This window comes from Camelina sativa, chromosome 14, assembly GCF_000633955.1.
Source record: "Camelina sativa cultivar DH55 chromosome 14, Cs, whole genome shotgun sequence".
Lineage (NCBI taxonomy): Eukaryota > Viridiplantae > Streptophyta > Magnoliopsida > Brassicales > Brassicaceae > Camelina > Camelina sativa.
In genome coordinates, this window is record NC_025698.1 from 19937996 (window position 1) to 19957462 (window position 19467).

General features: G+C 33.3%; 3 protein-coding genes and 1 long non-coding RNA gene across 4 annotated transcripts in view; 2 read left to right on the plus strand and 2 right to left on the minus strand.

Annotated features, from left to right (window-relative positions):
* On the minus strand, positions 1–1032 carry LOC104742057. Its single transcript, XR_760421.2, has 5 exons — positions 881–1032; positions 507–558; positions 312–416; positions 128–172; positions 1–26 (listed from the first exon to the last, which is right to left on the minus strand). It is a non-coding gene; the product is annotated as an uncharacterized LOC104742057 (long non-coding RNA).
* On the plus strand, positions 4505–10599 carry LOC104742058 (transcription repressor MYB6-like). The gene is made up of 3 exons (XM_019235278.1): positions 4505–4777; positions 4893–5022; positions 9906–10599. Exons 1-3 carry the CDS (start codon positions 4645–4647, stop codon positions 10204–10206), a joined length of 564 nt encoding a protein of 187 aa, XP_019090823.1. The 5' UTR covers positions 4505–4644; the 3' UTR covers positions 10207–10599.
* On the minus strand, positions 16250–17236 carry LOC104742061. The gene has a single exon (XM_010463017.2). The coding sequence runs from the start codon at positions 17217–17219 to the stop codon at positions 16542–16544; it is 678 nt and encodes a 225-aa protein (XP_010461319.1). The 5' UTR covers positions 17220–17236; the 3' UTR covers positions 16250–16541.
* Positions 17372–19467, plus strand: part of LOC104742059 (ATP-dependent DNA helicase mph1-like) — a 9848-nt gene continuing 7752 nt past the window's right edge. Inside the window, exons 1-8 of the mRNA XM_010463016.2 lie at positions 17372–17501; positions 17838–18021; positions 18107–18398; positions 18501–18650; positions 18739–18821; positions 18921–19035; positions 19139–19230; positions 19361–19415. Coding sequence (XP_010461318.1) covers positions 17980–18021; positions 18107–18398; positions 18501–18650; positions 18739–18821; positions 18921–19035; positions 19139–19230; positions 19361–19415 — 829 coding nt within the window. The 5' untranslated portion in view covers positions 17372–17501; positions 17838–17979. The remainder of the gene's footprint in view (positions 17502–17837; positions 18022–18106; positions 18399–18500; positions 18651–18738; positions 18822–18920; positions 19036–19138; positions 19231–19360; positions 19416–19467) is intronic.

A 19467-nucleotide genomic window follows, 5' to 3' on the forward strand; every position in this document is an offset into this window, starting at 1 on the left:
CAGTTTGATTGAGTTATGGGTAGCACCTGAAAAAACGAAACCAAATCAAGAAGATATCACAAATTCTTCTAATAATGCATATAAACACCAAATATAGAAAAATAGCGCAAGAAGATGATGAATTAACCTCCAGCAATGTATTCGACTGAACTTCTGCCTCATTTCATCGTACCTAAGCAATACCAATTATGATGTGAATTAACAAAAGATAATGTGAAAGGTATCCATCTTAAAATCATGATGATGACCATCGAACATACAATGGTTTAATATTCTTATAGTTACTCTGATCACGAAAGTCATATAATTACCAGCTCGATCAGGTGAAACCTTTCCTTCAATCATAAACGATTTTGCAGTATTACGAAGTTTTTTTCTTCACCAAATGATCTCATACGTATATATAAACGTCAATCCTACAAAACCCAAAAACATGAAACTAAGAAGAAATAAAAATCTGGGAAATGAACAAAATAAGGTCTCATTAAAATACAAAAACAACTTACATCTTGTAAGCTTCCCAATTACTTTGTGCCATAGCTTCAGCCGAAGATCGAGCTATAAAAAAAGAGTATATCAATTGACTGAAATCTTCATGTTTAAGTAAGCAAAAATGATATAGGCTCAGAGTTTTTTTTTATTCTTTCAATAAACAAACAAACATTAATGGTAAAATATGGTTTTGGGTTTTTGTTTCTTTTTTCTTTTAATTAAGTTTAAACTGAGTTTTATCATCTTATAATCGTATTGATGACCAGAGAAGAATCCAAAACCATTCTACATCAAGATTCAGAAACAAAATTCCAATTACACTTGGTTTTAATCATCAAACATAGATTTAAAATCTAAACTTAATTAAAAGATAAAAGAAACAAAATACCTTAGCATATACAAGATGCTTGACCAAAATTCTTTGCCTTCTTCTCTTCCTCTTATCATCTCTTCGACTTTGTCGACAAAAAGGAAAAAAAATCTTTAACTCTCCATTTGGGAGAGACGGCGAGAGAGAGCAAATGCGAAAGAAAAATAAAATTTAGGTTTAGTACACTCAGTCAATTGAACGGTTCAGATTTATGCTCAAAAATATAATAAACGGTTGAGATTAAAAGCTAAAATCGGGTCACATTAATGGGTAAAAGCTAAAATCAGATTTATGCTCAAATAAATTATTTTGTCTTATTTCCAATGGCATTGTGATGTAATTTCTTACAAAACTAAGGTTACTTTGTTAAAATGTTTTAGGATTAATAGTAGGAATATAGACTATAAATGTTGGGTTCCATTTTGTTATATGACGACGACACATATTTTCTTTGCGTAATAAACATAATAATAATAGATATTAACTTTAACAAAAAAAATAATAATGGATATTAATATGATTACCATTTACTAAAAAAAAATTCTAATTATTGAGGGTAAAAACGTCTCTACACAGATTAATTAGTTTTAACACTTTTTGATAATTAAAAATCTATATTTAATTGAGTTCTGACATAAATAAAAAAGATATGACATTGAGTTATATCCTAATAACTATATTCAATCATTATGTTTTCTCTCACATCGATCAATAAATTTTTGACATGCCTAAAAAGATGACAATTTTTTATTCAATATTATTTCATATATTTACATGCATGGATGATTTAGATTTATTTTTCAATTTTTTTTTTAATCTTCGTACAGGTTTTTTTAAATATTATATTTGTAACACCTCGTATACACGAGACCTCATCTAGATTATTTTTGATATATGTTATGATTCAAAATTTTAAATAATGAGTATAACTAGGATTTAAATTGTGATACACCATATTACAATTTTTTATCCAATCATTGATTAACTTAATTCGACATGTTCAATATTTTAATATTCGTGATGTTAACAAATTAATAAAATGATTATTTACCCGTGTTGTAACATCAGCTAATGATATTATAAATTTATATTGATGTTGATACAAGCTCTTCCTACTATATAAACACGTTTCATGGTGTTTTAAACTTTTATAATTTCAGATGTTCATAATATTTTTAAAAATGATCAAGTTTAGAGATATAATTAATACTATTTTATTAATTTTTAAAAAAAATTAAATTTATTATATATAGCATAATTAAACAGTTCAGCTAATAAAAACTGAATTAAACCGATAATAACTTTTAAGTTGAGATGCTTGTAAAATTAAGCTTACTCAGATTTTGATACAATTTGATCTTATTTTTAATAAGAATCTGAATTATTTTAGGCCATATGAAACATTAAACACACATTTTTCTTTCTTTAAATGAGTAAAATGTGATTATGTGGACCTAATTTACACTAAAACTTAGCTTAATAAAGAAAGCTTGGTATACACTTTACATATTGCGTAATGAATTTTATATCTTCCAATGTGGAATAATTCTAACAAAACCGACAACGAAAAAGGCCTCCAAGATTGTGTGATACGAGTGACCAACTCACATATTTGCTGACATCAACAAGACAACAACGCCTAATGCTCAATTCTCTCGTAGTCTCGTTACAGGCAGCCTCTAAAACAGTATCATCACAACGAACAGCAAACATTCTAGTGCGAGACTCTTGTCATGTCGAATATTTTATCCAAAAACAAACCAATTGTCCAACCAAAATAAATGGTTCTTCCATCACTACACCATATATTAACATAACATAACTTTTAGAGCCAATTATCTTATTAAGATTACAAAATTGTTCAAAAATCATGAAATTGTACCACACCGACAACGAATACGAACCTAATAAACAAAATAAGATCATACAAATGAGATAAATTATAAACCTAGATGAACTCGTGATTGTACGATTATATCTTGCACATAACACAAACTATATTTTGTTCAAGGAAGAACTTTTTTAGTATTTTATTTACAAATTATGGGAAATTTTTTGGGTTCACTTATATATTTGCTTTTGTTTTGTGAAACAAAGGACAAGTGTTCTTACCATTTTAAACCCTTATAGGAATCTGTCTTCTAGTAGCTGTTTTAATAATATGGGAATGTATTATTAACCTTAGTTATATATATGTATACCAATTTTGTCAGTTGCGTTCTTTATCTTGTCAGCGGTTTTGAGGAGATGTCTTTAAAATTTAAAAATAATAAATAAAGAAAAATATTATTTAAATAGATTTGATGTCTTTAAACTTAAGACATCATGTTTTAAATGTCTTGGTGAAAACATTTAAACCTCTGTTTTAAAAATCTCCGTCTAAGACTGATTACATTCTGTAAAATTGCTAGGTCCATTCTGTCCGTTTCGATTAATGACTATTCTCCCACTTAATTTTGTGTTTACCGAATATTTTTGGAGCCAAATATAAATTAAACATATATTTTTTGTTATTTAGACATTTAAATTAAAAGTTTATGATGTTTTACAATAACTAACGTATAAACTTTTAATGAAAATCATAATTTTTTTTTTAAATTACGTATTTACCATAATTTTAAAGACAATACTATAGTTTTATATTTTATTTGATATTTTTTCTTTTAACAAAAACAGAATTGTACATAGATTTAGTACAATATATTTTTTATTTTATTATTATTTTAATAAAAAAACCTTAAAAATATTCTCCGATTAATCTCCGTTTAATCTCTGATTTTTTCGCTAGGCGTTAGACTCACCCCGACCGCCCGACTAGCGCCTAGCGATTTCTAAAACAGAGATTTAAACCATAATGTCTTAAGTTTAAAGAAACCAAAACAATGAAAGTAATGTTTATTTTTCATTTATTATTTTATTTTAATTTGAAAACATTTTATTGTAAAGATGAGGGATGGAGATGGTCTAACACTCTTGTTGGCCCTGTTATTTTGATGATCGATGAACCAGCAATAGCAACAAAAGAAAACCAATGTATTTTTATTACTTTAAACACAAATTGCATAAAGTAATGATGGTGGTGTTTATAAAAAGAGACATAGCGACTGTTTTTAGAACAATAACTGATCGCTGAATATTCCAACGACAGTTATGACTTATTGCGATTTATTCCGATGACTGTTTTAACTGTTTTGGCGATAGTTTTTAATCCCGTAATAGAGTATTTTTCCAATGGTTCATGCTGGTTGAGCGACTGTTAAAAGAACATAGCTATTATGTAATAGTTCTATTAATTTTTAATGAAGTTTGTTTATCCAATAAAAGGTAGTATGTGAAGGTATATAGGATTGTATATTCAAATTAAACAAAGAATAAAACAAATATCTTTTTTTTTTGTCATACAAAAAAAATCTTCTAGAAAAGAGAAGATAGTGCCAAAAAGAAAAGCAATTTGGAATTTTGTTTATTTTTCCACCACTCAGTTTCCTTCTAGAAGGCTATATAACACAAGGCATAAATTTGTATTAAATTAAATAATCCATATCACATGTAAAGTGTAAACTTTTTCTCCACCAAACCCCTTTCTCTAGTCTTTAGTACAAAATAAAGAGACAAAATCTAAGGAAAGAAAGAAAAAGAAGGTAACCTACCAAATCTTTTCCACCCACAAAGCAAAACACCAACTTGGTCAAAGTCACCTCCTTTTATATAACACCTCTCTTCAGATCATACTCTCACTCGTGTCTCATTATTATACCCACATTGTAAATATCATCATCATCATGGGAAGATCACCATGTTGTGAAAAGGCTCACTCAAACAAAGGAGCATGGACTAAAGAAGAAGATCAACTTCTTATTGATTACATTCGTAATCACGGTGAAGGCTCTTGGCGTTCTCTCCCCAAATCCGCCGGTTCGTTTCTCCATAATTTTGGATCTCTTTTTCCCCCATATATATATTTTTCTTTGTGTGTTTCTTTTGGTCTTAATTATTTTAAAAAACCTCATTTGCTTTTATATTATTTTAGGGTTGTTGCGTTGTGGTAAGAGCTGTAGGTTAAGATGGATTAATTACCTTCGTCCTGATCTTAAACGTGGAAAGTTCACTGATAGTGAAGATCAAATCATTGTTAAACTTCACAGTTTGTTCGGAAACAAGTATGAATTTGTTGGATAAACTTCAAATATTAAAGGCCCAAGATACCTTACAAAGGAATGTTAAGAACAAGAAAGGGCTAAGCATAATCTTACTAGAATTAGGGATATCTAGTTCTAATAGAAATAGGAGAATGAAAGCACTATATATATCTTTGATTGAGTTGTGATCAAAGATATGAAAAGAGTGCAAAGCATTGTTTGGTTTTGAGAGGAGATTTTCTAAACAATAATATAAGAGAGTCATTCTTATAAAACAGTCTTTTCTATCTTATATTTGGTATCAGAGCTCTAGGCTTAATCGATCAAGTTGTGATTCGGTTACAGAGCTGTTTGTTGTTGTGATTATCGAACCACAACTATGGGGGAACTAGTAGAATCATCACGTCCGAAGGAGTTGGACAAAGCTATCCCTATTCAGTGCCCTCTTTTGACATCTACTAATTACACGGTGTGGTCCATGAGGATGAGGATCATGCTGCGTATTCATAAAGTTTGGGAAACAATCGAACCAGGATCGGATGACTCAGAAAAGAATGACATCGCTACAGCTTTGTTGTTTCAGTCGATTCCAGAAGCACTTACCATGCAGGTTGGTAACTTGAGTACACCAATGGCTATTTGGAACTCAATTCAGTCAAGGAACCTTGGAGCAGAACGTGTCAAGGAGGCACGTTTGCAGACACTCATATCAGAGTTTGAGAAGTTACGCATGACGGAGGCAGACAAGGTTGACAGTTTTGCTGGAAAACTGTCTGAAATCGCAACCAAGGCAGCAGCACTTGGTGAAATCATTGAAGAGCCGAGACTTGTGAAGAAGTTCTTGAACAGTCTACCTAGAAGTAAGTTCATTCACATGGTAGCCTCGCTTGAACAAGTTCTCAACCTCAACACCACAAGTTTCGAAGACATAGTGGGAAGACTAAAGGCGTTTGAAGAAAGAATTGCAGGAGAAGGACTTCCTGAAGAAAATCAAACAAAACTGATGTTTTCTAACTCAGATCAGTTTCAAACGAACTATAACAGTGGAAACAACAGTTTTCGAGGCAGAGGACGTGGTAGAGGGAGAGGCTATGGAGGAAGAGGTTATCGAGGAAGAGGTAGAGGGAGAAATCATTCGCAATATAACAATCAGTATAACACGCAAGATCGATCTAACACGGAACAGAACCAAGCTCAAGACAAGAAGGAGAAGATCATCATATGTTTTCGATGTGACAAACCTGGTCACTATGCCTCACAGTGTCCGGAGAAGATTCAGAAAAATCAAGAAGCTAACAAAGTCGAGACTTTGGAAACAGAGGAAGCGGATAAAGCTTTGTTTTTGCATGAGATTGTCTACTTGAATGAAGAGAGGGTTATCCCAAGAAACTACACCAAGGAGGATGGGATGTGGTATTTAGACAATGGAGCTAATAATCATATGACAGGTCATAAGGATTACTTCTCTGAGCTCAATGAGAACATTAGAGGCAAGGTGAAGTTTGGAGATGGATCTTGTGTAGAAATAAAAGGAAAAGGCTCTATAATTTTTCAGAGTAAAGGTGAGGAACAGGTTCTAGTAAATGACATTTACTATATTCCTGACCTCAAGAGCAATATTCTAAGCCTAGGACAGGCTACAGAAGTCGGTTGTGATGTACGAATGAGACAAAACTGGTTGACAGTTCATGATCCAAGCGACAGGTTGTTGGTGAGAGTTCTGAGATCAACTAATAGGCTGTACAAAATTAGTCTCAAGGTGGGAAGACCGGTCTGCCTACACTCTCGTATCGAGGATGATACCTGGAAGTGGCATGCTAGGCTCGGTCACATTAACTTTAAAGCTCTGAAAGCAATGTCGACACAGAAGATGGTTCATGGCTTGTCAGATATTAGAGATGAGAAGAAGCTGTGCGAGACGTGTCTTGTTGGGAAGCAAACGAGACAGTCGTTTCCAAAAGCTACAATGTATCGAGCTTCTAAACCATTGGAGCTTCTTCACGCTGACTTGTGCCGTCCTATAACACCTGCAACCTTAGCACATAACAGATACATATTTGTTATTATGGATGATTTTTCAAGATATATGTGGTCGATCTTGATAAAAGAGAAAAGTGAAGCGTTTGGAAGCTTTAAGGCGTTCAAGAGTAGTGTAGAGAAGGAACTTGGAAGAGAAATCATTACTCTTAGAACGGACAGAGGAGGTGAATTCAAGTCAAACGAATTCAATACTTTCTGTGAATCAACCAGGACTAAGAGACATTTGACAGCACCATATACTCCGCAGCAGAATGGTGTAGTGGAGAGAAGAAATAGGACCCAAATGGAGATGACAAGGAGCATTCTCAAGGCCATGGAGGTTCCAAACTACCTGTGGGGAGAAGGAGTTCGTCACAGTACGTATGTGATCAATAGGATACCTACTAAGGCACTAAAAAATATCACTCCGTATGAATGTTTGCGAGAGAGAAAACCAAACATTGATCACCTGAGAGTGTTTGGGTGTATAGCTTATGCTAAAGCTGATACTGCATGTCTTAAGAAGTTGGATGGTTGTTCGCTGTCGTTAGTTCACCTTGGTATCGAACCTGGATCCAAGGCATATCGACTGTTCAATCCGTCAACTAGAAGAATTGTAGTCAGCAGAGATGTTGTTTTTGATGAAAAAAAATAAATGGAGCTGGAACAGGGCAGAAAATAGAGATAGCAGAGATCCAGGGATGTTTCTTATGCAATGGGGAGAGATAAAGGATGCTGGAAAAGGACCAATATCATCGAATTCTGCAGAACAAGATCGAGTTGATGAAAACAGAGCAGAATCAGAGAATGGTATAACTCGAGAAGATAGAGTTGAAACCAGAGTTGATGATGAGAATGTTGTTGCTCATGAGAACCAGCAACCATCGCTAAAAAGGTCAGGACGTCAATCTAAACATCCTAAGTATCTTGATGACTATGTGTTATTAGCATCAATCGAAAGCGAGATGTTATTGTTAATGATAAATGATGAGCCACGGTTCTATGAGGAAGCAAAAGGAAATCAAGTGTGGAGAGTGGCTTGTAAGGATGAGATTGACTCTATCAACAAAAACAAGACTTGGTTTCTTGTTGATAGACCACAAGGAGTGAAGGTAATCGGTCTCAAGTGGGTTTTCAAGATTAAGAGGAATGCAGATGGAACTGTGAACAAATACAAGGCTAGGCTTGTTGCTAAGGGCTACGTACAAGAGAGTGGAGTTGATTACGAAGAAGCTTTTGCCCCTATAGCTCGCATGGAGACAATAAGAATGTTGATTGGTTTGGCTGCATCGGATGGATGGGAGATCCATCACTTGGATGTAAAAACTGCATTTTTACATAGTGAATTGAAGGAGGACGTCTATGTAGAACAACCAGAAGGTTTTGAGATCAAGGGGTAAGAACATAGAGTTTATAAGCTGACAAAAGCTCTATATGGCTTAAGACAAGCTCCTCGAGCCTGGAACACTAAGTTGGATCAAATCTTGAAGGAGATGAGCTTCAAGAGATGTTTAAAGGAGATTGCAGTGTATCGAAAGGAGAAAGGGGGTGACCTACTAATTGTTGATGTTTATGTGGACGACCTATTCATTACAGGCAACAACCTTAGAGCAATTAAGGAGTTCAAGGAAGGGATATCGTCGAAGTTCGAGATGTTGGATCTCGGTAGACTCACCTACTACCTTGGTATTGAAGTGCATCAAGGAGTTGATGGTATCACCATTAAACAAGAAGGATATGCACAGAGGATTTTAAAGGAAGCAGGACTTCAAAACTGCAACTCAACAGTGATCCCAATGGAGTTTGGGCTGCATGATGAAACAGAGATAGATCCTACTCGGTTCAGAAGGAACGTTGGCTGTTTGAGATACCTTTTACACACTCGACCTGACTTATCTTTTGCGGTAAGTGTTGTAAGCAGGTATATGCAGAGCCCGAGGAAGTCTCATGGAGAGATCATCAAACAGATCCTGCGTTATCTCAGAGGAACGACGTCATATGGTCTCAAGTATAAGCGTGGAGGCTTAAAGGAGATCATCGGTTTTAGTGACAGCAGTCACAACGTCGATCAAGATGATGGGAGGAGCACTACTGGATATTTATTCCTCTTTGGTAATACTCCGATCACATGGTGTACACGGAAGCAAGACATAGTTGCTATGTCTTCATGTGAGGCCGAGTTTATGGCTGTAACAGAAGGAGCTAAGCAAGCGATATGGCTTCAGGATCTGTTGAGTGAAGTCACAGGGAAGAAGGAAGCTCAAATCATGATGTATGTCGACAACAAATCTGCAATTGCATTAGCTAAGAACCCAGTGTTTCATGGGAGAAGCAAACACATACACAAGCGATACTTCTTTGTGCGAGAATGCATTGAGAGAGAGCTTATTCGTGTGGAGCACATTCCAGGAGTGGAACAGAAGGCTGATATTCTTACCAAAGCATTGGCTAGAGTAAAGTTTGAAGAAATGAGAAGCTTGACAGGTGTTCATGAAGTTAAGAAAGAGGAATTGAAGTTTAAGGGGGAAAATGTTGGATAAACTTCAAATACTAAAGGCCCAAGATACCTTACAAAGGAATGTTAAGGACAAGAAAGGGCTAAGCATAATCCTACTAGAATTAGGAGATATCTAGTTCTAATAGAAATAGGAGAATGAAAGCATTATATATATCTTTGATTGAGTTGTGATCAAAGGTATGAAAAGAGTGCAAAGCATTGTTTAGTTTTGGGAAGAGATTTTCTAAACAATAATATAAGAGAGCCATTCTTATAAAACAAAGTCTTTTCTATCTTATAGAATTTTCCTCTCATTCCTAGCGAAAATTACTTAACTTTCTTAGAAAATATCTATTATTAACATTTTCAAATTTTTTTTTAATTAAAGATGGTCGTTGATTGCTGGAAAATTACCGGGAAGAACAGATAATGAGATTAAAAATTATTGGAACACACATATAAAGCGGAAACTTCTTAGCCGTGGGATTGACCCAAACACTCACCATTCGATCATCCAACCCAAAACGACCCCGTTTCATTCTCGAAACAGAGATGTAAAGCCGACGTGTCCTCATGTTAACGCTTATGTTAAATTGAATTGTGCCTCCGCGAGTGGTACGACCACAGACGAGGATCTTCGGTTAAGTGTTGATCGCGATTACAAATTTGAAGTGTGGACAGTGAGCTGAACTTGGACCTCACACTCGGGTCTAGTCCGAATCGATAGGCGACGCGTGACGTTTGTGTTTGTAACTTGGGATCACGTGAACCTTGTATGAATTGCCAGACGGCCAAGTGGGTTCTCTAGTGTTTTATACTATAAAACATCAATACAAGTTGTGTCTTTTTGTAGTGTGCAACAAACACTATCTTAAGAAAATAAAAAAGGCTACTTAAGAAAACACTAATGTTTTAGCACAACGATATAGTTTAGGTATAGATTTAACATAACACCATTGTGGGGGTGAAAAAGCCGATTGTCCTTCAGACCCAAATGGACAAAAACGATTTGCACACACAATATAATCAGATTATTGAAGAAAAAAAATGCATAATTTACTTTTTTTTAAGGGACATTTGCAAATACCATTTTGTATACCTTTTTGCAGAAATATATATTTTTTTTGGTTTTTTAAGTTGAAATGTTAAATTTATTAATCAACAAAAGAAAAACTTACCTACAAAATTTTTTGGTAATGTTTTGCTAGAAAATTACCCCGAGCAAGAGTAACCAATGAGGACTCCCCAGAACGGAACGTCAGCGAGTGAGAAGTGATTCAAATTTGTTGGGTGATTTGTAGTGCAGGCTCTCGATATGATATAGTTTAGGTTTTTTTTTTCCACAAATGAAATATATATTGATTAAGATAGATCATTACAGAGAGAGTTTCTTAGCTAAAGAGACTGCAATACAGAATCAGTATAATATGAAGTATCTATACAACCAAATTTTGCTAGAGCATGTGCGACATTGTTACATTGTCTCTTTGTGAAAGTAAAAGAAACTTTGTGTAATTTTGATGCCCAGAGTTTAATATCTTGTATGTGATTTGTTAGGGAAACATTCTGCGTTTGTCCATTAACTATTTTGATTAAAACTTCACTCTCTCCTTCGAAAACAAGTGATTGGTAACCCCTAATCCAGGCTTGCTGAATCGCAGCTAAAAGTCCTTTTGTTTCCGCCTCTAAGGGAGATCCTACTGAGCTTAGTCTTGTTGCTCCCCATACAATTGCTTTACCTCGATTGTTCCTGAATATCCATCCACTTGTTGACTGTTGTGTATGATAATCATAGCTTGCATCAAAATTTCATTTAATAGCCGGATGTGTCGGTGGTAGCCAATTACTATGATCGGTTCTTAAGATCGTCGATGGAGTTGCTGAAAGTTGAAAACTGTGAATCCATTATGTAGTTTCTGACTTTGCCTGCAGAACTATTTTAGTTGCACTTTCGCGGTAATTGTTGAAAACTAGATTATTTCTAGCTTTCCAAATTCGCCAAAGTAGAACAAAAGGAAGAAGAGAGTCAAATCTGTTGGTGGTTTGAGATGAAAAAATTATCATTTGAGAAATAGACTCTTCCGCATTCGATGAAAGTTGGTTGATGTTTATAGCTGCAGTGTTGGATAGTCTCCATGCCATTTGAGCAAAAGGACATGAGAACAGAGCATGTTGGATTGTTTCCTCTGTTTGGTGACATCTTGGACATAAAGGATCAATATTCATGCCTCGTCTTCGTAGTCTTGTTGTGGTTGGTATAGTTTAGGTTCTCTTGTTGTCAATTTTCAATAATATCATTTTATATAAACAAAAACAAAATGACTAAATTTTAAACCTTAAACTCCAAATACTAAACTCTACCTTCTTAAAACTATACCATGAAGTAAAATAGAGAACCCAAACCTAAAAAAAATATTCTAAAAATCAATTTAACATATTGTAATTGGACAAAAAAAAGCCAAAATGAAAAAAGCAAAAAAATAGTTATTTTTGAAAATATGTAAATTCATTGTGATTTTTGAAACTTTACATTGTGACCAGGGGTGTGTCGATCGACACCACTATTTTTGGGTTCGTCGGGTTTGTTTTTAATTCGTGATTTTGGTTTAGTTGGTTTGGTTTAGTTATCTAAACCGAGTATATAAGGGGAGAAACGACGAATTAAGGGTTTGATGGTGTGTCTTGTCGCCGTTTGCAGAGGAAAAAGAGAGAAAGGAGAGAACTTGTGGTTTTTGAGATTTAGCTTGTTCTTGGTGGTTTTTGGTGAGATCTGTAGTTGTAGAAGGGAGAGCTGTTGTTGTGAACGAAGGAGAAGCTTCCTAAGGTGTTGTTTCCACCGTTTCTCAATCAAATCTTCCTGAAGAAAAGGTGAGTGCTGGACCATGGCTGATCTAAGCCTGAGATCTCTTTTGTTTGGTTGTTCTTTGTCTATTTGTGGTGTTTGCTTGCTTGGGTTTGTTGTTTTCGTGTTTCCCATAGGTTCCTGAGATATGTGACAACCCGTCCTGCAGACCCCACTAGCCCCCCACTAGCCGCCCCAACGGACCCCAAGCTGGTCCTGCAGGGCATCGATCCTAACCCATGTCAATTGGTGACAGCTTGTCCTGTGGGAAGGTTGTTAAAGGGTGGGGACCAGGGTTCGAGGAACGCTTGGCGCACCAATAACCTATTGGTTGATTTGGATATTCACAGTGATGGATTAGGATCGATGTCCTGCAAGGCCAGCTTGGGATCCGTTGGGACGGCTAGTGGGGGGCTAGCAGGGTCCACGGACGGTCCATTGGGACAGCTAGCGGGGGGGCTAGTGGGATCCGCGGGATGGGTTGTTACAATATGTATCTATAAAAAGGTGTTACTAACAATTTTTTTTAAAAGAGTTATATCCAAGAAGCAGTATCATAGAATAGATTTTCAAAAATATATCCAAATCGAAATTATAGAATCTCGGATATATAGAATCCAAACCGGAAAATACAATCTATCTAAAATTATAGAATCTAAATATTAAGGGACATTTTCAACTTTAGTTTATTTGATGAATTGTTACAACTATACTTTATTTGATGAATTGTTACAACTTTCGTTTATTTGATAAACCAGTGTAAAGTATATAGATGATGGACTGCTACACTTAAATCCAAACCGAAATTTTTGTTTTTAGCTGTTAACAAATGTGGTTCAAGTTAGTTTTTCAGAAAATGAGAGCATATTAGCTCGTATATGTTTGGTTTTTTTTTTGGTCACAAGTATATATTTGTCTACTCCATGCTTTTTGATTAGAAAACTAATTGTATTAGAGAAAACAATATGGATTTCTATATTTCTATTTTTTTTTAAATATCTGATTATGAAATATCAAGATAAAAATAAAAATAAAATATTAAAATTCATTCTATTATATTTTCTATTGTTGGGAATATTCAATTTATTGGGAGATGAAAAACCTGTGATCAACAGAAAAATTGACGGTTGAGATGATTGTCCAATAAACTATCTTGACGACAAAGACTTATCTACAACTTTATATTGGTTAAGGGAATTTGTATATTTAGTTCTAGTCATATTACACTCAAATTGAAATCTTAACAACAAAAGATACTGAATATGAAATATTTTAAAAGTTTGAAAAGGTTTTGGATTCTGACTGCAAAAAAAAGAGGTGTGTGTGAGAGCAATGAACCCGATCGTCCTTGGCTGAACATCTTCCTTAGACGCGCACATTGTGATGCTACATCATACACCTAAATATTATTGTTATAAGGTTTAACTATTATTGTTCCCCTCTAATATTTATTATATTCTTTATTTATGTGTAACTCGGGATAATTAACCAGCATCTTAGGTAGAGAAAAATAAGTAGTAAGTACATTCAATATTAGATTAACTATATATATATATATAATCTATTATAATTGCCAAAATGTTTAATGACTATAGGTTGTTTTATATAGAAATATGTTTCATCATTAAACGATAGTTGTTTATATTATATATTCATTTACAATACTGCCTTTATGAAAATAGATATATTCTTTTATATATGAATATATAACTGAGTTTTGATTCAAGTAAATAAAATATGTGATAATTTTCTGTTTAGTTATATTTAAATTTGAGAGGATTGGTAATTTTCTTACTGATTGACTGAATAGTAATATTAATATTTATTTTTATGAAGTAAAAATTGATTTTGGAAATAGAAATATGTTTGATTTATACTAAAAAAAGATAAAAAATAATGAATTAAAATGAATTTAAACAGATCATTATGTCATATTAAGAATTGCCCTCAATTAATATTTTTAATATTTGTAATTTATTATATGATTATTGAAAAAATTTATAGTGTCTTATACAATGTATTCATAATTTTATCATTTAAAACAAAACAAAAAGAAAATTACCAAGTCGCCTTTTCAATAAATTTATTTAATCATGTGTGAAGGTAAGATTATTTTTTAAGTATATTTTTCAAATAAAATATTTTTTTTTTCAAAAAATTGTATGTTTTTGAAATTTTTATTAAATAGTTTAAGAATCTCAATAGTTTAATAAATAAATTTAATTAAAGAATTTTTGTAAGAAATATTTTACTAAAATGAGTTTCCCGCGATATCGCGGGGGCTCGATACCTAGTCTATCTTAGTAATTTAGAAGAAAAGTAATTGTGAAGGTATCACCAAAAGACCAAACTATAAAATACATTTATTCAGCATGCAAGCCATATTGCTTGAAGATGTTTTTCATATTTGAGATTTGTAATATTGTTAGTGCATCATTTAAATTATGTTTTATGCAACCCAAATATACTGCTTTTATGTAAAAAAAAAAAAATCTCTATTACCATACAAAATTATTAAATTGAAAATTCACTATATAATTCATCTAGGGAAAAATTGTTTGCATCTTCAAATTATAATTTTATATTTAAAATTGACTAAAAGTCTTATTATTAGTCATTCTAAAAATCTTCAATTAGATCAAGAATTAGTGGAATTTCTTCAAACTTAAAATGCTATATGTTAATAAATAGTTTAGTGAGTAAATTAAAATGTTGAGTATTCAATTTTATATTATTTTGATTCATCATAAAAGGAAGAATTTTGTGTTAAAAAACAAAAGTTTAGTAGACCCTACTCTAAATGGAACATATGCAACTTTATAGACGCAACCTTGCAAACCATTTTTTAAAAATGTTTTATGAAAGATTACGACGAAAAAACGTGACTGTTGACGATGTTTTTAATTTTCAAAATTTAATTATTATTTGTTTATTATAAAATTTAACGATGAGAAAACGCGACATAGATGGTGTGTTTTCGTTTTCCTACAAAAAAATTAAATCTAATTTACGAAAAATTCCTATGAATAGAAGTAATTATTGATGACACTTTTCAAACTATTATTATCATATAAATTTATGAACACCATGAATTATTTTTTTTATGAGAAAAATGTGTGGCTATTTTTGTTGGCTTTTGAATTGTATTTTCAGTTTTTTTGAGAAATACCATTTTTGGTGTACCCCTTTTCAAAAATTACATCTTTCATCTATCTATTTTAAAAAATACCAATTTTTAAATATGAAAAATTATAAAGTTTTATATGGTTCACAAGGTACTTCTAGAGAATAACTAATACCTCTAGACTCAATCCAAATATTTATGAAGTTTTAAAACATTTTAAAAGGTTTTTACAAGGTTTACAAGGTTTTTAAATAGTCTTTAAAAAGTTTTTAAAAGGTATTTATATTGTATTTATAAAATATATAATTTTTTTTGGTAAATTTTGAAAGAAAAGATATTTTGAAAAAAGTATCGTAAAGGAGTATTTTTGAAATTCATCCTAATATTTTTTAAAATCTCACCAATTCAAATTAAGAGATCTGGAAAAAGAAAAAAAAATCATCCCAAAATGATATGATTTAATATGCCGAATAAATAAATTAATTTGCCTATCTAAAATTAAAACTGGAAAAAATGCCAAAACAAACCCGAAGTTATTTTTATTTGAACATTTAATACCCAATGGTTTTGGACTGGAATAAAAATACACCAAATAATAAAAACGTGTCATTCAAAACCCAAAATAATAAGTGTTATTTTCATACACTCGATTTTTAAACAAAATAAAAATTCCAATTTTACTCCGATTATCTAATTAATTATTAGTTTTTAATATAAAAAATTTCGGTTTTATGTTAACCATATCATACCAAGAATTAACCCCGGTTATCTCTCTTCTTCTTCCTCCTCTCTCTAATTGTCGTTGCTCCGATAATACCCAAAAACCAGGATTGATCGGCGATGGAAGCTTTCATCGAAACAAATCAGCACTCATTTTCAATCTCTTCCTCTGATCTCTCCATGATTGTTAGAACGTCGTAGTGGAGACTCGTGGCTAATCGATCTAAATCTTCGGTTCTCGAAATCTATAGGTTCCGGGTAGGGATTGAATCAGTGAGTACAAAAGGGTGATTGTTAGCGAGAACTTTCTTGAGGTTACGAATGAAATTGAGTAAATTTCATCGTGGGTATTCCCATATATCGATGTATCTAGAGTTTGTGAATCCTGAAGAACTGACGAATGGGTTGTTGGTGCGAATTGGAATCAAATCAGGGTTTATAAACACTAGAGGAGGCGTTATTGGGTAGTTTTCGTGAATCCAAATGGTTAATTGCACGGTTGGGAGTTGTGTAGTGGTCAAATCAGGGTTTATAAACACTAGAGGAGGCGTTATTGGGTAGTTTTCGTGAATCCAAATGGTTAATTGCACGGTTGGGAGTTGTGTAGTGGTCAAATCAGGGTTTATAAACACTAGAGGAGGCGTTATTGGGTAGTTTTCGTGAATCCAAATGGTTAATTGCACGGTTGGGAGTTGTGTAGTGGTCAAATCAGGGTTTATAAACACTAGAGGAGGCGTTATTGGGTAGTTTTCGTGAATCCAAATGGTTAATTGCACGGTTGGGAGTTGTGTAGTGGTCAAATCAGGGTTTATAAACACTCTGGCTCCGTTGTTGTGATTGAAAGTATCAGTTGAAAGCTCCCAGTTTGGATAGTCTTGGAGGAATGAAGTTAGATGCTTTCTGATTAGCCATTTCTGATCAGGGTCGGTGTAAGATAGAGCAAAGGAACCGGTGGCAAGGAAGGCTTTTTCTATGAATTTGACTGTAGAAGAAGAAGATGATGATGATGATGCCATTTGAAAAGGTTAGTGACTTTGAGGCTAAAGCTTGTTCTGTGCTATTTGTGACGTTCTTTGGTTTTGAGTTCTTCAGTTTTATTGTTATATATTATGAAATGACTTGAAATGTTTTGGGTTAAGCTTAGAGAACAAGGGATAGTGATTGTTTTATTGTTTCGTGGTTTTTGGGTATTATCGAGCAACGACAATTAGAGAGAGGAGCAGACAATTTAGAGAGAGGAGCAACGACAATTAGAGAGGAAGAAGAAGAAGGAGAGAGATAATCAGGGTTAATTTTTGGTATGACATAGTTAACAGAAAACAGAAATTTTTTATATTAAAAATTAATAATTAATTAGATAATCCGCGTAAATTTAAAATTTTGATTTTGTTAAAATATCGAATATATAAAAATAACAATACTTATTATTTTAAGTTTTAAATAATATATTTTTATTATTTAATATATTTTTATTCTAATCCAAAATTGTTGGGTGTTAAACGTTCAAATAAAAATAATTTCTAGATTTTTTGTTGGCATTTTTTCCAATTAAAAATTGGTTTGTAAATTTTTTTGCATCTTTTTCTTTTCCGAAATTTGCCCGCGAATCTCTCTCTCTGTCGCTTCGTCAAAAGGGGTTTATTCCAAAGAACGACGACAAAAAACCCACTGAACCTACAAATCTGAAAGCTCAAAATTCATGCGACAATCACAAAACAGTGTAGATTTCAAAACCAAAAGCTTGATTCCGTACAGTGAATTTGATTTTCCCGGAAAATGGGATCTAGGGTTCCAATAGAAACCATCGAAGAAGACGAAGTGAGTCCAATCTCTTTCTGGGTTTTGTTTTTTGAAAATTTCGTTGTTTGAATCGATTTTTCAACTTGTGGGTTTAATTGTGCAGGAGTTCGATTGGGAAGCAGCAGTTAAAGAAATCGATTTGGCTTGTTTGAAAACCTCAATTCCTCCTCCTCCTCCTCTTCCTTCTTCTTCTTCGTCCCATTTCACTCCTTTGGCTCATCAACCAGTTACGGGAAATGGCACTAAGCCTCCTGCGAAAAGACAATCTACTCTCGATAGATTCATAGGAAGAACCGAGAATAAACCGGAAAATCAACTTGTTTACGAGCCCAATTTTGACAACAGTCCTTTGGTTGGGATTGATCCTGAGACAGCTAAAACTTGGATTTATCCAGGTTTGTTGAGATTGTAACTTTATGATTTTTGTTATAAATCTTTTTAATTTGTGTTATGGTGATGAATAATGTGTTTTGTGTTTTTTTTTTGGGTATTTTAAGTGAATGGGAGTGTTTCTCTTAGAGATTATCAGTTTGCTATAACGAAGACTGCTTTGTTTTCGAATACATTGGTGGCTTTGCCTACGGGACTTGGTAAAACACTTATAGCTGCAGTTGTTATGTATAATTACTTCAGATGGTTTCCACAAGGTAAAAAAAACCCTCCATGAAGTAGCTCTTACAATCTTTAGCTTTAATGATTTAGAAATGTAACTCTTGTTGTTGTTGTTATTCCTAGGTAAAATTGTTTTTGCAGCACCTTCTAGGCCTCTTGTGATGCAGCAGATTGAGGCCTGTCATAATATTGTGGGAATTCCACAAGTATGTCATTCTCTTTAGACAGATATATTGAGAATCTGATCATTTCTTTATTAGAATTGTAGATATATTTCTGAGAAATGTGGGTTGAATTGATTGCAGGAATGGACTATTGACTTGACGGGTCAGACATGCCCTTCGAAAAGAGCCTTCTTGTGGAAAAGCAAAAGGGTCTTCTTTGTTACTCCACAAGTGCTTGAGAAGGATATACAGTCAGGTGATACTCGGGTTATTCTATCAAAATGTTGAGCAGAAATCTCTTTATGCTTATTTAATTTGTATTCAAATTACCATTTGATCACAGTAACCGTCTCTTTCAGGAACCTGTCTTACTAAATACTTGGTTTGCTTGGTGATCGACGAGGCACATCGAGCTTTAGGAAATTATTCTTATTGTGTTGTAGTTCGTGAGGTTTGTTGTTCTTTTAAGAAGCTTTCCTTTGCTTATATCTTGGAGCATGTCTATGTGTTTCTTTTCTTTCTCTTCGTAAATGTAAAAATGATCAATGTGAAGGTACCAACTAATTCCCTTTAACTTTTAGTTGATGGCGGTACCAATACAGTTGAGAATACTGGCCCTTACTGCAACTCCTGGATGTAAGTGATTGACTTTCACTTTTTTTTTTTTTTTTGGGGGGGGGGGGTTATT

Excerpts from the sequence above, each read along its gene's own strand:
- LOC104742058 (XM_019235278.1), top strand. The coding sequence starts at position 4,645 with ATGGGAAGATCACCATGTTGTGAAAAGGCTCACTCAAACAAAGGAGCA. Across the intron at positions 4,778-4,892 it reads TTCTCTCCCCAAATCCGCCG|GGTTGTTGCGTTGTGGTAAG; the intron begins GTTCGTTTCTCC and ends ATATTATTTTAG. Across the intron at positions 5,023-9,905 it reads CACAGTTTGTTCGGAAACAA|ATGGTCGTTGATTGCTGGAA; the intron begins GTATGAATTTGT and ends TTTTAATTAAAG.
- LOC104742061 (XM_010463017.2), bottom strand. The coding sequence starts at position 17,219 with ATGGCATCATCATCATCATCTTCTTCTTCTACAGTCAAATTCATAGAA.